Source organism: Phyllobates terribilis, unplaced genomic scaffold, assembly GCF_046119375.1.
Source record: "Phyllobates terribilis strain yellow unplaced genomic scaffold, ASM4611937v1 Scaffold_2__4_contigs__length_985480577, whole genome shotgun sequence".
In the NCBI taxonomy this organism is placed as follows: domain Eukaryota; kingdom Metazoa; phylum Chordata; class Amphibia; order Anura; family Dendrobatidae; genus Phyllobates; species Phyllobates terribilis.
This window is the reverse complement of record NW_027362762.1, coordinates 782145710-782161275: the sequence shown is the minus strand read 5'-3', so window position 1 is coordinate 782161275 and position 15566 is coordinate 782145710. Positions and strand designations below refer to the sequence as shown.

At 44.2% G+C, this 15566-nt stretch overlaps 1 protein-coding gene across 6 annotated transcripts in view; it reads right to left on the bottom strand.

Moving 5' to 3' along the window:
- The window catches only part of LOC141228990 (interleukin-5 receptor subunit alpha-like), a 169705-nt gene that overhangs the window by 139418 nt on the left and 14721 nt on the right, over positions 1 to 15566 (bottom strand). The window contains exons 1-2 of one of the 6 annotated variants that reach the window (XM_073667394.1): positions 7123 to 7261; positions 3471 to 3638 (exon numbers count right to left, since the gene is read on the bottom strand). The exons of 3 other annotated variants lie outside the window; for them this stretch is intronic. In XM_073667394.1, the coding sequence (XP_073523495.1) occupies positions 3471 to 3581 (111 nt within the window). In that variant the 5' untranslated portion in view covers positions 3582 to 3638; positions 7123 to 7261. Of the gene's footprint in view, positions 1 to 3470; positions 3639 to 7122; positions 7362 to 15566 lie in introns of those variants that run through there. 2 more of the 6 variants (XM_073667379.1, XM_073667370.1) reach the window with 2 other exon arrangements.

Genomic DNA, 15566 nt, shown 5'->3' with positions numbered 1-15566 from the left:
CACCAACAGGAGTTACAGTTTGGGAATGAGGGTCTACATTATGGTCAGAACCTTCTGCGTCTGGTCCTGGATCCGACTCATAAAGATTCTGGGCATCAGTGCAGATAATTTCCTCATCTGGATTCACAGAAGCGCTGGAGTCGACCTCTGATTCCCAGGCTATAGTATGAGTAAACAGCTCTGCAGACTCAACCATCTGTTCTACCTCATACTCAGACGGGCAGCTGGAGATTTGGGACCTGTGAGGAAGCAAGTGCGATTGGGGTGACACCTTTGAGGACTGGAGTATTTGTGATTTGAAGTTGATGTGGAGGAGAGCCCACTTAAAGGAGCACTTGATATCCGTTGAAGCACCTGCTGTTTTTGTGCCTCATCTGGAATTTGTAGCGATTGGCGTGGCCGTAAGAAAGGGATCTTATCACATTGTCCGCTAAAAGAAGTAGACATTTTAGTTTGGCTGGAAGATGGTCTTTCTTCTGCAGATGTTACTGTTGCTTTAACACCTACCCCACGGACACAACCTTTTTTCCCCTTCCCAACACGCCTATTCCCCTTTCCACCAGCAGCAGGCCTTTTTCCACTCATTTTGGTGGTTAACTAATTAACAACTCTGGAGTTGTTTGCACAAAAAAACAATGGATGGGAACCGAGCAGAGCTGAGTGGCCAAACTGTGGTATTAGGCCAAAACTATTGGCTGGGTTAGATGCAGAAAAAAATTATATTCAATTTGCAACCTGATGGAGGTCAGTATAGATGGACTAATAGAGAAAGTCCCACACACTGCTAGAAGGCCAAATATTTTTTCAGAGCTAGATGCAGATAAAAATTATTTTTAATTTGCAACCTGATGGAGGTCAGTATAGATGGACTAATAGAGAAAGTCCCACACACTGCTAGAAGGCCAAATATTTTTTCAGAGGTAGATGCAGAAAAAAATATATTCAGTTTGCAACCTGATGGAGGTCTGTATAGATGGATTAATAGAACAAGTCCCACACACAGCTAGAAGCCCAATATTTTTTCAGAGGTAGATGCAGAAAAAAATATATTCAGTTTGCAACCTGATGGAGGTCAGTATAGATGGACTAATACAACAAGTCCCACACACAGCTAGAAGCCCAATATTTTTTCAGAGGTAGATGCAGAAAAAAATATATTCAGTTTGCAACCTGATGGAGGTCTGTATAGATGGATTAATAGAACAAGTCCCAGACACAGCTAGAAGCCCAATATTTTTTCAGAGGTAGATGCAGAAAAAAATATATTCAGTTTGCAACCTGATGGAGGTCAGTATAGATGGACTAATACAACAAGTCCCACACACAGCTAGAAGCCCAATATTTTTTCAGAGGTAGATGCAGAAAAAAATATATTCAGTTTGCAACCTGATGGAGGTCTGTATAGATGGATTAATAGAGCAAGTCCCACACACAGCTAGAAGCCCAATATTTTTTCAGAGGTAGATGCAGAAAAAAATGTATTCAGTTTGCAACCTGATGGAGGTCAGTATAGATGGACTAATACAACAAGTCCCACACACAGCTAGAAGCCCAATATTTTTTCAGAGGTAGATGCAGAAAAAAATATATTCAGTTTGCAACCTGATGGAGGTCTGTATAGATGGACTAATACAACAAGTCCCACACACAGCTAGAAGCCCAATATTTTTTCAGAGGTAGATGCAGAAAAAAATATATTCAGTTTGCAACCTGATGGAGGTCTGTATAGATGGATTAATAGAACAAGTCCCACACACAGCTAGAAGCCCAATATTTTTTCAGAGGTAGATGAAGAAAAAAATATATGCAGTTTGCAACCTGATGGAGGTCAGTATAGATGTACTAATAGAATGATGCTATGCCCAAAAGATTTTACTTCACTAGGTGCAGTAAAAAAATTGGTATTCTATACACAGGTGGTATATCTTGCAACACAGATAGGCTACTCCACTGACTAACACACTCTGCAATAGGCCAAAAAGGATTAGCTTTGCTAGATTCAGCCAAATGCTGTGAAAAAAACTTGCACAGCACTGACACAGACCTGCCTGGCAAAAACTGATAGGAACTGATGTCCAACGTGCCGGGACATCGCAGATCAGTCGGTGAGCTGGAAGCTGCAAATGCGGCTGAAGCATGGCAAGGGCGGCAGAAGCTGTAGCTGACTTTCTAAAATTGGCACACAAGCGGCGTACTTTGAAAAGCTGATCCGGCAGATCCAGGTAGGTTTTGAGAAACTGCTAAACCATGAGGTTAAGCACATGGGCCAGGCATGGTTCCGGCTATTGTCACACACTACCATGCCTGTCTGTAGGGTCAGCGATCAGCCACAGATCTGTCCGCTCTTTCAGAATTGTCCACATGTGCTGTTTGTCACCTAAGCATATTAGCTTCAGCGCAGACTGATGGAGGCTGAAGAGGAAGAGAAGGTGCAGGAACTGTAGATTTGGGGGCAACCCTTATTGACTCAGGGCCCACAATCCTCGGCATCGGGAGGACGTGTTCCATCTCAAGGTCCGACTGGGTCCCGGCTTCTACTATAATAACCCAGTGTGCCGTCAGCGAGATGTACCGTCCCTGCGCACAAGCACTTGTCCACGTGTCCATGGTTAGGTGGACTTTCCCAGTAACTGCATTGTTGAGGGCACATCTAATGTTGTGGGACATGTGCTCATGTAATGCGGGGACAGCACACCGAGAGAAATATTGGTGGTTGGGAACCGAGTGCCGAGGGACGACCGCCTCCATCAGGTTGCGGAAAGCTTCCGTCTCCACGAGCTTAAAAGTCAACATTTCGAGCACAAGCATTCGCGAAATGTGTGAATTTATTAGTGTGGCCTGTGGGCATTGGTTGCGTATTTGCGCTTGCATTCCAAGGACTGGGGCAGGAACAACTGAACATTGTGCTGGGACAAGGACGTGGACGTGCTTTCTGATGATGCTAGTTGAGAGTGTTCAAAGACACATGCAGGGCGGGAGGCATCTTGGCATGCACCATGAACAGGGGAGTGGCATGCACGCACAACAGCGGAACAAGCAGTGATGTCACCCACAGACACTGTTGCTGGACCCTTGGATTCGGCCCACTTAGTCGGGTGCTTTTCTGCCATGTGCCTGATCATGCTGGTGGTGATCAGGCTGCTAGTTTTGCTACTCCTGCTGATGCTGGCCTGGAAGATGGTGCAAATGGCTTTTTTAGGGTTATCTGCAGAGTCTTTAAAAAATAACCAGACTCTGGAAGACCTAACAGTTGTACTGGCAGCTTCCGTCATGTTGGCGTTACGAGAAGAGCTTTCCCGCCTTGTGTCTGTGGACACCACACTGCTTCGTCCTGCCTGTTTTTGGTGCTATGACTCCCTCCCCCTGTGTGCATCTGTCCTCCCTCTGTATGCCCCCTTGCCAGGTTGGGTCAGTTACTAGATCATCCACCACCTCGTATTCCACTTCCGCACTCTGGTCCTCCTCCTGACCTTTTGGCAATTGTGTCTCATCATCATCATCATCATCCACCTCTTGCGACAGTAATTGCACGTTCCCACCGTTGCCTTCATGTGACCGTGGCTGCTCCAATATTTGGGCATCACTACACGCGTTCTCCTCTTGACTCGCTTGAAGCTGGCCGGGTGAAAGGCCCGAATCTGCAAATGGAAAAGTGAACAGCTCTTCGGAGTGTCCTAGTGTGGGATCAGTTGTCTTTGGGCTCTCGGCATGGTGGGAGGAAGGAGGATCAGGGTGAGGAATATGCGGTCCAGACTCACGGCTACTGAGACTTGACCGTGAGGAAGATAGGGTGGTGGTGGCTAAGTGACTGGAAGCATTATCTGCTATCCAACCAACAACCTTTTGACACTGCTCTGTTTTCAACAGTGGTGTTCTGCGGTCCCCTATTAATTGGGACTAGAAGGTCTAGCGACAAGATGTAGGTGTTTGTTGTTGCACAATTTCAGCTGGCCCACGGCCACATCCTCGGCCTCTGCATGCACTATTACCATCACGTCCACTTCCCTGTCCCTTGCCATGCATCTTGCCCATTTTTAATAGAGGACAATATTTTCCACGTTCACGAGAAATGGCTGATTTTGGAACGCTTTTATATGTGATAAGTCTGACAGAGAACCACGGTTTTAAATGGCAGGCCTGTAATTTACTACCACTATTCTTCACAGACACCTAGTGTGAATAGCTTGACCAACACACTGCAACAGAATAGAAAAGGAGGCCAATATTTTCCACGTTCAGTTTAAATTTCTGGATTTTTATCGCTGAAATATGGAACAGATCAGGCTTTATTCTGCAGTGAGAACAAGCAAATGGAGCAGAAAAATGGTGTACAGTCATGGCCAAAAGTATTGAGAATGACACCAAAATTATATTTTCACATGATCTGCTGGCCTCTGGTTTTTATTAGTGTTTGTCTGATGTTTATATCACATACAGAAATATAATTGCAATCATATTATGAGTACCAATAGGTTATATTGACAGTTAGAATGAGTTAATGCAGCAAGTCAATATTTGCAGTGTTGCCCCTTCTTCCTCAAGACCTCTGTAATTCTCCCAGGCATGCTCTCAATCAACTTTTGGACCAAATCCTGACTGATAGCAGTCCATTCTTGCATAATCAATGCTTGCATTTTACCAGAATTTGTTGGTTTGTGTTTGTCCACCCGTCTCTTGATGATTGACCACAAGTTCTCAATGGGATTAAGATCTGGGGAGTTTCCAGGCCATAGATCCAAAATCTCTATGTATTGTTCCATGAGCCATTTAGTTATCACCTTTGCTTTATGGCAAGGTGCTCCATCATGCTGGAAAAGGCATTGTTGGGCGCCAAACTGCTCTTGGACGGTTGGGAGAAGTTGCTCTTGGAGGACTTTCTGGTACCATTCTTTATTCATGGCTGTGTTTTTAGGCAAGACTGTGAGTGAGCCGATTCCCTTGGCTGAGAAGCAACCCCACACATGAATGGTTTCAGGATGCTTTACAGTTAGCATGAGACAAGACTGGTGGTAGCGCTCACCTCTTCTTCTCCGAATAAGCTGTTTTCCAGATGTCCCAAACAATCGAAAAGGGGATTCATCAGAGAAAATGACTTTGCCCCAGTCCTCAGCAATCCACTCCCTGTACCTTTTGCAGAATATCAGTCGGTCCCTGATGTTTTTTCTGGAGAGAAGTGGCTTCTTTGGTGCCCTCCTTGAAACCAGCCCTTGCTCAAAGAGTCTCCACCTCACAGTGCGTGCAGAAGCACTCACACCAGCCTGCAGCCATTCCAGAGCAAGCTCGACACTGCTGGTAGTCCCATCCCACAGCTGAAACAGTTTTAAGATACGGTCCTGGTGCTTGCTGGTCTTTCTTGGGTGCCCTGGAGCCTTTTTGACAACAATGGAAGCTCTCTCCTTGAAGTTCTTAATGATGCGATAGATTGTTGACTGAGGTGCAATCTTTGTAGCTGCGATACTCTTCCCTGTTAGGCCATTTTTGTGCAGTGCAATGATGGCTGCACGTGTTTCTTTAGAGATAACCATGGTTAACTGAAGAGAAACAATGATACCAAGAACCAGCCTCCTTTTAAAGTGTCCAGTGATGTCATTCTTACTTAATCATGACTGATTAATCGCCAGCCCTGTCCTCATCAACACCCACACCTGTATTAATGGATCAATCACTAAAACGATGTTAGCTGCTCCTTTTAAGGCAGGACTGCAATGATGTTGAAATGTGTTTTGGGAGTTAAAGTTCATTTTCTGGGCAAATATTGACTTTGCAAGTACAGTAATTGCTGTTAAGCTGATCACTCTTTGACATTCAGGAGTATATGCAAATTGCCATTACAAAAAATGAAGCAGTAAACTTTGGAAAAATTATTATTTGTCTCATTCTCAATACTTTTGGCCATGACTGTACTCTGGATTGATTTTTAAGCAAATAACCAGGATTAAGATAAAATAATACTTTGCCCTGGCCCCTGATATCTGGAGCTATGTCTATGGGGGATTCTTCATGGACGAACTGGCTCCTGTCTGAGCTAGTGGGCACCCCCGCCTTTCCCCACAAGTCCCAGAACAGCCTGAAGTCCCGCCCAATTATGACTGGGTGTAACAAGTCTCTGACTACCCCGACCTCAAGGGACTCAGTACCCAGGTTTGTTTCTATAGTCACTTGTGCGACAGGGTAGTCCTTGGCGTCCTCGTGGATACAGCGGACACCCACATATTTCCCAGGGATCAACTGGTGTGGAAGGGTGGCCCTTACGAGAGTCACCAAACTCCTCAAGTCCAAAATTCCTGACACAAGTACCCCATTTATGGTCATTGGACATGACTGTGGCCCCTCATTGGGCTGAAAGTCCATACTGCAGGCAGGGTATGCATAGCACCACCTCCCAACGCTGAAATCTATCTGCTCAGAGGTCATAAGACAATGGGTGGCTACGTGTCCGGGCTCGGGGCACCTTCAGCAGATCAAGTCTTTCCCAGTGTCTTTTGGCAGACCCTCAGGGACCACTTGGGACCTCTGACTCATCCCAGTGGCTCTAATTCCCCTCTTTTGGGACTCGGGCTTCCTCTGAGTATGGGGATGCAGCACCACCTGGCTTCCTTAGAGACCACTCAATCACCTGGTATGTTTCTACGAGGCCGACCAGGTCATCCGCATTCCGGGGGTCTCCCTGGGCAACCCAGGTCTGCACGGGCCTAGGGAGGGAGTGAATAAATCTGTCCATCATGACTCGTTCTACCATCTGGGCTGTGGTGGAGGACTCTGGCTGCAACAACTTCTGCACCAGATGGAGGAGAACGAACAATTGGGAGCGAGGGGGTTTATCACCACAATATGCCCAGTGGTGGATTCTTTGGGCTCTGACTGACATAGTCACTCCAGCATGTGCCAGTATTTCAGTTTTGAGTTTAACATTCTCCTGGGCATCTTGCAATGCCAGGTCATAATAAACCTTCTGGGGCTCACCAGTCAGATAGGGGGCCAGTACCTCCAACCACTGCTCCGGAGGTAGCTTCTCCCTCTCTGCCATTCGCTCAAACATAGTCAAAAATACCTCCACATGATCGCCCGGGCTCATTTTTTGCATTGCTCGCCTTACCGGTTTTCGGATGTAAGAGTCATCACCTGGAGTTGGGGGAGTTGCTGCTGGTTTTGCACGAACTGCGCCTGTGACCAATTCCATATGCTGCTGCTGTTGTCGGAGCTGGTCTTGTTGGTTCTGCTGCTGTTGGTGAATCTGTTGCAATAACAGCTTGCTTGTCTCCTGCTGAGCTTTCACCAGGTGCTTGATCAGGTCATTGTCATTGTTTCCTGAGGATCTTGCCCGCACTTCTACTGCCACCTGTAGTAGATCGCTCGCTCAGCTGCACAGGGAGGTAGACACAGGTACGCTGTCACTTTAAAATTTCTGGTTGGTTTATTAACAAGTGCTACATAAACCAACTCTAAGTCCACAAAAGAAAACACAGCCCGCTGGGCAAGCAGGAGAAAACAAAGCAAAATGGCAACACAAAAGCACAGTCTTTTTGGAAGCAGGGATCCGCCTGCTCAGAGTGCAGATACTCCGTGTGGTTCAGTATAGCTCCACATAAACAGATCTGGAGTTCCTCACTCCAGACCTACTGAACGCTGAATGTCTCAGCTGGCCAAATATTTAAACCGCCCCCAGACCACACCCTGGGGAGGTGATATGGAGAAAAACCTCCCACCCGCCCTATGGTTGTTCTCATTAAAGCACGCCCTTTGGAAATGGAGACTTAACCCCTCCTTGCACATAACGTGCTGAAGGAAACTTAACGGTTTTAATTCACTGACACCAATAGCCTCAGGGAAACATATCTCCCCTCCAGCACTTTACCCGTGACTTTATGTATACATACATACACACGCACACATACACAGTGAAGGAATTAATTATTTGATCCCTTGCTGTTTTTGTAAGTTTGCCCACTGACAAAGACATGACCAGTCTATATATTTTAAGGTTAGGTTAATTTTAACATTGATAGATAGAATATAAAAAAAAATCCAAAAAATAACATTGTATAAATTAGATAAATGTATTTGCATTTTGCAGTAAGAAGTATTTGATCTCCTACAAGCCATTATGAGTTCTAGCTCCTACAGACCAGTTAGTCACTACTAATCAACTCGTTACCTGCATTAAAGACAGCTGTATAAAAGAATCCTGTCCACAGACTCAATCAGTCAGACTCTAACCGCTACAACATGGGCAAGACCAAAGATCTTTCTAAGGATGTCAGTGACAAGAACATAGACCTGCACAAAGCTGGAATGGGCTACAAAATTATAAGTAAGACGTTGGGTGAGAAGGAGACAACTGTTGGTGCAATAGTAAGAAAATGGAAGAAATTCAAAATGACTGTCAATCGACATCGATCTGGGGCACCATGCAAAATCTCACCTCATAGGGTATCCTTGATCATGAAGAAGGTGAGAGATCAGACTAAAACTACACAGGGGGATCTTGTTAATGATCTCAAGGCAGCTGGGACCACAGTCACCGAGAAAACCATTGGTAACATTACGCCTTAAAGGTTTAAAATACTGCAGTGCCCGCAAGGTACCCCTGCTCTAGAAGGCACATGTGCAGGCCCGTCTGAAGTTTGCTAATGAACACCTGGATGATTCTGTGAGTTATTGGGTGAAGGTGCTGTGGTCAGATGAGACAAAAATGTAGCTCTTTGACATTAACTCAGCTCGCAGTGTTTGGAGGAAGAGAAATGCTGCCTGTGACCCAAAGAACACCGTCATCACTGTCAAGCATGGAGGTGGAAACATTATGTTTTAGAGATGTTTCTCTGCTAAGGGCACAGGACTACTTCACCGCATCAATGGGAGAATGGATGGAGCCATGTACCGTAAACTCCTGAGTGACAACCTCCTTCCCTCCGCCAGGACATTAAAAATGGGTCGTGGCTGGGTCTTCCAGCAAGACAATGACCCAAAACCTACAGCCAAGGCAACAAAGGAGTGGCTCAAAAAGAAGCACATTAAGGTCATGGAGTGGCCTAGCCAGTCTCCAGACCTTAATCCCATAGAAAACTTATGGAGGGAGTTGAAGCTCCGAATTGCCAAGCGACAGCCTCAAAATCTTAATAATTTAGAGATGATCTGCAAAGAGGAGTGGACCAAAATCCCTCCTGACATGTGCGCAGCCCTCATCATCAACTACAAAAAACATCTGACTGCTGTGCTTACCAATGTGGCGCCCCTGCAGGTTCAATTGCCACAGAGGTACTGCATCTCATCCAGAGGTGTGGTATCGCACTCTCAGGTAAGGATGGAGTACTGCCCGGGACCCACCCACTTGCATCCATTACACTCCACTTCAGAGGGCAGGGCGAGATTGCTCCTAAGGGAGAGCACAGTCCCTGTCCCTAGCTGGAGGGTGGAACCATGTAGTGGGTGTGGGTGGAGGAAGTAGTTTAGGGGAGAACTTCAGTAGGTGTATAAAAAGGGGAGCCATCTTGAAAGAGAGAGTTCAGTCAGAGCAGGACAGTGAGAGGAGAAGGAGTGGGAGCAGGAGCTCTGTAGGAGCTCTGCTCAGGGAAGAGGGCCTAGACATAGAGGCCCAGGAGGAACGGCTAACAGAGGAAGGGAGCAGAGGAAGGCTCCAGAACAGAGGGGATCCCAGGGGCACGGGAAGTGCGGATTCCGCTCGTGCGACCAAATCTGCAGGAACGTGTAGGGATCAGGCCGCAAAGGGGACCGGCCCCTAAATAGTGGAGAACTACAAGGCTCAGCTAGAAACCGGAGGCTTCTGTACTTTCAGGGTGCTGTTGCTCACAGCCGCAGCTATATCGCCGAAAAGGTAGCCAAATAGGATTCAGTGAACTGCAGGTTGCCCGCCAAGATCTGAGGTTACTGGCTTGGGACACTGGTTGCGAGGCGGAGGGCAGGAGGGTGAGAACCAGTGCAGGAAGACAACCGAGAAAGGACCCCATTCTGTGTGCCTGTTATGTACTCCTGAAACACCTGGGAGTTTGCTGAACCCCTGCCTCGGTAAACACAGGACAACGTGGGAGGTTACCCTGATCCTGGTAGCCTGGAGTGCAACAACTGTGAGTAAACCTTGAAGACTGCACCCCACTGTGTCCTAGCATTATTAACTGTGCCATCCCCTGCACTACATTGCACAGCAACATCTGCCTCATCATTAACCAACATTGCACCTCCCTGGAGCTTAGCTCTACCTGTGGAAAGCTGAACCAACTCTGCTGCATTACCAACAGCTCCAGAGAATCGGCACCGCAGCGGCCGGTCCATATAGCCGCATACCACAGGTGGCGTCACGAACATTAGACTATAAAAACTATAATTCCCCTTTTATTGACCGCCCTGGGTCACGGACCGGGTCACTGTCACTGTGACATCCCCCAGCATCGACTGGCCCGGCTACCGAGTACCCTACGGCCCAGGGGACGCGTCACCAACAAGGGTTTTGCCACCAAGTATTAAGTGTTGTTTGCCAGAGGGATCAAATACTTATTTCTTACTGCAAAATGCAAATAAATGTATCTAATTTATACAATGTGATTTCCTTGATTTTTATTTGGATATTTTATCTCTCAATGTTAAAAATAACCTACTCTGTTCATGTCTTTGTCAGTGGGCAAACTTACAAAAACAGCAAGGGGTCAAATAATTATTCCTTCACTATACATACATATATATATATATATACACGGTACATATATATACACACACACACACACACATATATACACACACAAAACATTCGGACTACTGTATAAGACACCCCCCCCACTTTCCTCCAAATTTTTTGAGGAAAAAAGTGCGTCTTATAGTCCGAAAAATACGGTAATTGCTGCTGCTAGAATTAGCCCAAATACCACTTTAACGTCTTAAAGGGAGCCTGTCACTCAATTTATGCTGTAGAAAACCACAAACAGCTTTAATCAGAGCCAGGTATGGTTTATTTTTTTATGCGGTCCAGCATTGCAGAAGAACTTAGTTTGAATAGCCGGCCAAGAGAGTTTCAAATGAACTGGGCATGCAAATTGCCTCTTCAGAGAAAAAGAGGACTTGAACTCTATAGCGCCACCTATTTGAAGCAGCAATCCCACAAGTCACAATCAACCCTTTACCGAGTCGTGCAATATGACTTAGGATAAAAGCCAAATCAGAATCTCAATTTGCAGACAGTGTTTAAACTGGAGCGTTTCAGATAAAAACATATCTCAATGGAATCATGCAGCTAGACTCTGAGTCACAATTGCCTGTGGTTTGGGTAGCATGAATTGAGTGACAGGTTTCCATTAAGTACTCCTTTTAATCACGACAGCAACATTTAAGAGGTTAGAAACTTGAGGGTACTGCTTTTTATTTGTTATTTTTTTTAAATTTCACTAAGCTGTGGGGATTCAGAAGTCTGCAGTCACACAGAGTGACTACAGACTTTCATGAAAAAACCTAGACAACTTACTTAATTATAAAATTTAGCACTGTAGCATGTCCAATCCAAAACAATGTGTAAAATGCTCACTGTCAAGATTCGGCTCTGCTTGCCAGTTCCAATGGTCATCAAATGATCACTCATGTTATTTTCATACTTATGGTCACATGCCAACTACAATCTCTTCTTGCTTCTTTCAGTGAAGCAGGAACTGTAGTTTTCACTGAATATTTAGAGAATTATGAAAAACAACTAATCGTTACGCAACTGAAAGTGAGCAAATCACATATGAGCGAATACATGATGACTACTCTGGCAACAAGAAGCTGAAGTAAGAAGTAACCAAGCTGTGTATAGTAGGGGTCACCAAATTGAATACTTGCCCTGTGTGCCAGAAAACCTAGATCCACCTCTAATCACCATATCCATAGTAACCAGTAGAACTAAATTAATAAGTCATATTTAACAGAAAGGTCATACTTAATGAAAAAAACACAACAACATTTCAGTTTATTTTCCATTCAAATTGCAAAAAAGCACCAAACCACACATTTCAGCAGCGTCTTTAGACTCAGAGTGGGCCCTTTAGTGTTGGTTGGGCGTCTGTCCTGTGGGGTGCAATTATATAGTTCTGGACAGCCTGCTTGATTTAAAATTATGGGCGTCATTAATAGGCTGTAAGCCAGACACTGTGCATCACACCTATTTGTGTGACTGGTGTCCTATGCAAGCCCCATCTGTGTGCAATTGTAACACTACACAGCCAGTCACATATCTGCCAATTCATGGAGGAGGTGGCTGTCGCATCAGTATTTTGCACTTGTGCTGCCCCCGCCTTTATCAATGGGTGTGCTGCATTCTGCTTGTGCTTTGGTAATCTGACCTGGTGTTTGTAAGGCCTGCTTCTTTTCTGTGATATTTTTGAATTCATGTCCTTTTCTGTGCGCTGTTTTTATTTTTAGACTCAGAGTAGGTTGCAGTTTTCATGAAATCACATCCACCGTATTTTTCAGACTATAAGATACACTTTTTAATAAGAAAAACTCTTGCTTAAAAGTGTGTGTATTATAGTTCAGATGAAGCTTCCTGTGATGGAGAATGCAGACCCAGCATCCTTCCCGATCACAGAGAGAACTGATCTCTACTCCTACCACACACTGATCTATGTGACTGGTGCGAAGCAGGTGAGTAAGCCACTAGGATCTTAACGAAGGCTGCACGAGCTGAGCAGCAGAAGGATTTTCCAGCGATTAACTCAAGGACCTTTCAGGTCATATGACTGATCAAATTACCTAAAAGGTCCTTGAGTTAATTGGGTGGAACTTCCTTCAGTTGCTCAGCTTGTGCAGCCTCCTTTCAGGTCTCGATCAGGAACTGAAAGATGTGGTTTTGTATAGTGTGTGTGTGTAAATGTGCATGTAGCAGAGCTATGTGTGCCTATATGCATGTAGTGTGTGTGTAGCAGAGATATGTGACTGTGTCTATATATGTGCATATGTAGCAGAGCTGTGTCTGTATATGTGCATATGTTGTAGAGTTGTGTGTGTTTTTATAGTACAGAAAAGCTTTGATTCTGCAGTTGAAAACTTAACTGCAGCTTGCTATATGCATTTTTTTATCTTTTTAAGCTTTTTCTTTAAGCACATAGAAGCTTTAAGAGAAAAAAAAGCACCAAAACCACAGTCTTCAGGCACACAGTGGCTAGCAGTTTTCTTTGCAATCAAATTTTAAATATTCAAATCATATCCTAATGTTATAATATTCTGTGATGCACCTGTGAGTGAAAAATTGTCACCAAATCTCTAGATGAATATTATTAGGGATGTACAGTGGATACAGAGAGTATTCAGACCCCTTTAAATTTTTCACTCTTTGTTTCATTGCGGCCATTTGGTACAGTTATATGAAAAAGTTTGGGCACCCCTATTAATCTTAAGCTTAATGTTTTTTTAAAATTGGTGTTTTTGCAACAGCTATTTCAGTTTGATATATGTAATAACTGTTGGACACAGTAATGTTTCTGCCTTGAAATGAGGTTTATTGTACTAACAGAAAATGTGCAATCTGCATTCAAATAAAATTTGACAGGTGCATAAGTATGGGCACCCTTATCATTTTCATGTTTTAAATACTCCTACCTACTTTTTACTGACTTACTAAAGCACTTTTTTTGGTTTTGTAACCTCATTGAGCTTTGAACTTCATAGCCAGGTGTATGCAATCATGAGAAAAGCTACTTAAAGTGGCCACTTGCAAGTTGTTCTCCTGTTTGAATCTCCTCTGAAGAGTGGCATCATGGGCTCCTCAAAACAACTGTCAAATGATCTGAAAACAAAGATTATTCAACATAGTTGTTCAGGGGAAGGATACAAAAAGCTGTCTCAGAGATTTAACCTGTCAGTTTCCACTGTGAGGAACATAGTAAGGAAATGGAAGAACACAGGGACAGTTCTTGTTAAGGCCAGAAGTGGCAGGCCAAGAAAAACATCAGAAAGGCAGAGAAGAAGAATGGTGAGATCAGTCAAGGACAATCCTCAGACCACCTCCAGAGAGCTGCAGCATCAACTTGCTGCAGATGGTGTCACTGTGCATCAGTCAACTATACAACACACTTTGCACAAGGAGAAGCTGTATGGGAGAGTGATGCGAAAGAAGCCGTTTCTGCAAGCACGCCACAAACAGAGTCGGCTGAGGTAAGCAAAAGCACATTTGGAGAAGCCAATTTCTTTTTGGAAGAAGGTCCTGTGGACTGATGAAACCAAGATTAAGTTGTTTGGTCATACAAAAAGGCGTTATGCATGGCGTCAAAAAAACACAGCATTCCAAGAAAAACACTTGCTACCCACAGTAAAATTTGGTGGAGGTTCCATCATGCTTTGGGGCTGTGTGGCCAATGCCGGCACCAGGAATCTTGTTACAGTTGAGGGACGCATGGATTCCACTCAGTATCAGCAGATTCTTGACAATAATGTTCAAGAATCAGTGATAAAGTTGAAGTTACGCAGGGGATGGATCTTTCAGCAAGACAATGATCCAAAACAGCGCTCCAAATCTACTCACGCATTCATGCCGTGAAACAATTACAATGTTCAGGAATGGCCATCCCAGTCCCCAGACCTGATTATTATCATTGAACATCTGTGGGATCATTTGAAGAGGGCTGTCCATGCTCGGCGACCATCAAACTTAACTGAAATGGAATTGTTTTGTAAAGAGGAATGGTCAAAAATAGAGGCTGTTATTTTTGCAAAAGGAGGATTTACTAAATATTAATGTCACTTTTCTGGTGAGGTGCCCATACTTATGCACCTGTCAAATTTTGTTTGAATGCAGATTGCACATTTTCTGTTAGTGCAATAAACCTCATTTCAAGGCAGAAACATTACTGTGTCCAACAGTTATTACATATATCAAACTGAAATAGCTGTTGCAAAAACACCAATTTTAAGAAAACATTAAGCTTAAGATTAATAGGGGTGCCCAAACTTTTTCATATAACTGTAAATTCTAAAAAGTTCATTTTTTTTAACTCTGCACCCCATCTTGACTGAAAAAAAAACAGAAATGTAGAAATTTTTGCAAATTTATTAAAAAAGAAAAACTGAAATATCACATGGTCATAAGTACTCAGACCCTTTGCTCAGACACTCATATTTAAGGTGGCCAAGTATAGAGATATCCTGGATGAAAACCTCTACTAGAGTGCTCTGGACCTCAGACTTGGCCGAAGGTTCACTTTCCAACAAGACAATGACCCTAAGCACACAGCTAAAATAACAAAGGAGTGGCTTCAGAACAACTCTGTGACCATTCTTGACAGGTCCAGCCAGAGCCCTGACCTAAACCCAATTGAGCATCTCTGGAGAGAGCTGAAAATGGCTGTCCACCAACGTTCAGCATCCAACCTGACAGAACTGGAGAGTATCTGCAAGGAAAAATGGCAGAGGATCCCCAAATCCAGGTGTGAAAACTTGTTGCATCATTCCCAAGAATACTCATGGCTATACTAGCTCAAAAGGGTGTTTCTACTCAATACTGAGCAAAGGGTCTGAATACTTATGACCTTGTGATATTTCAGTTTTTCTTTTTTAATAAATTTGCAAAAATTTCTACATTTCTGTTATTTTTC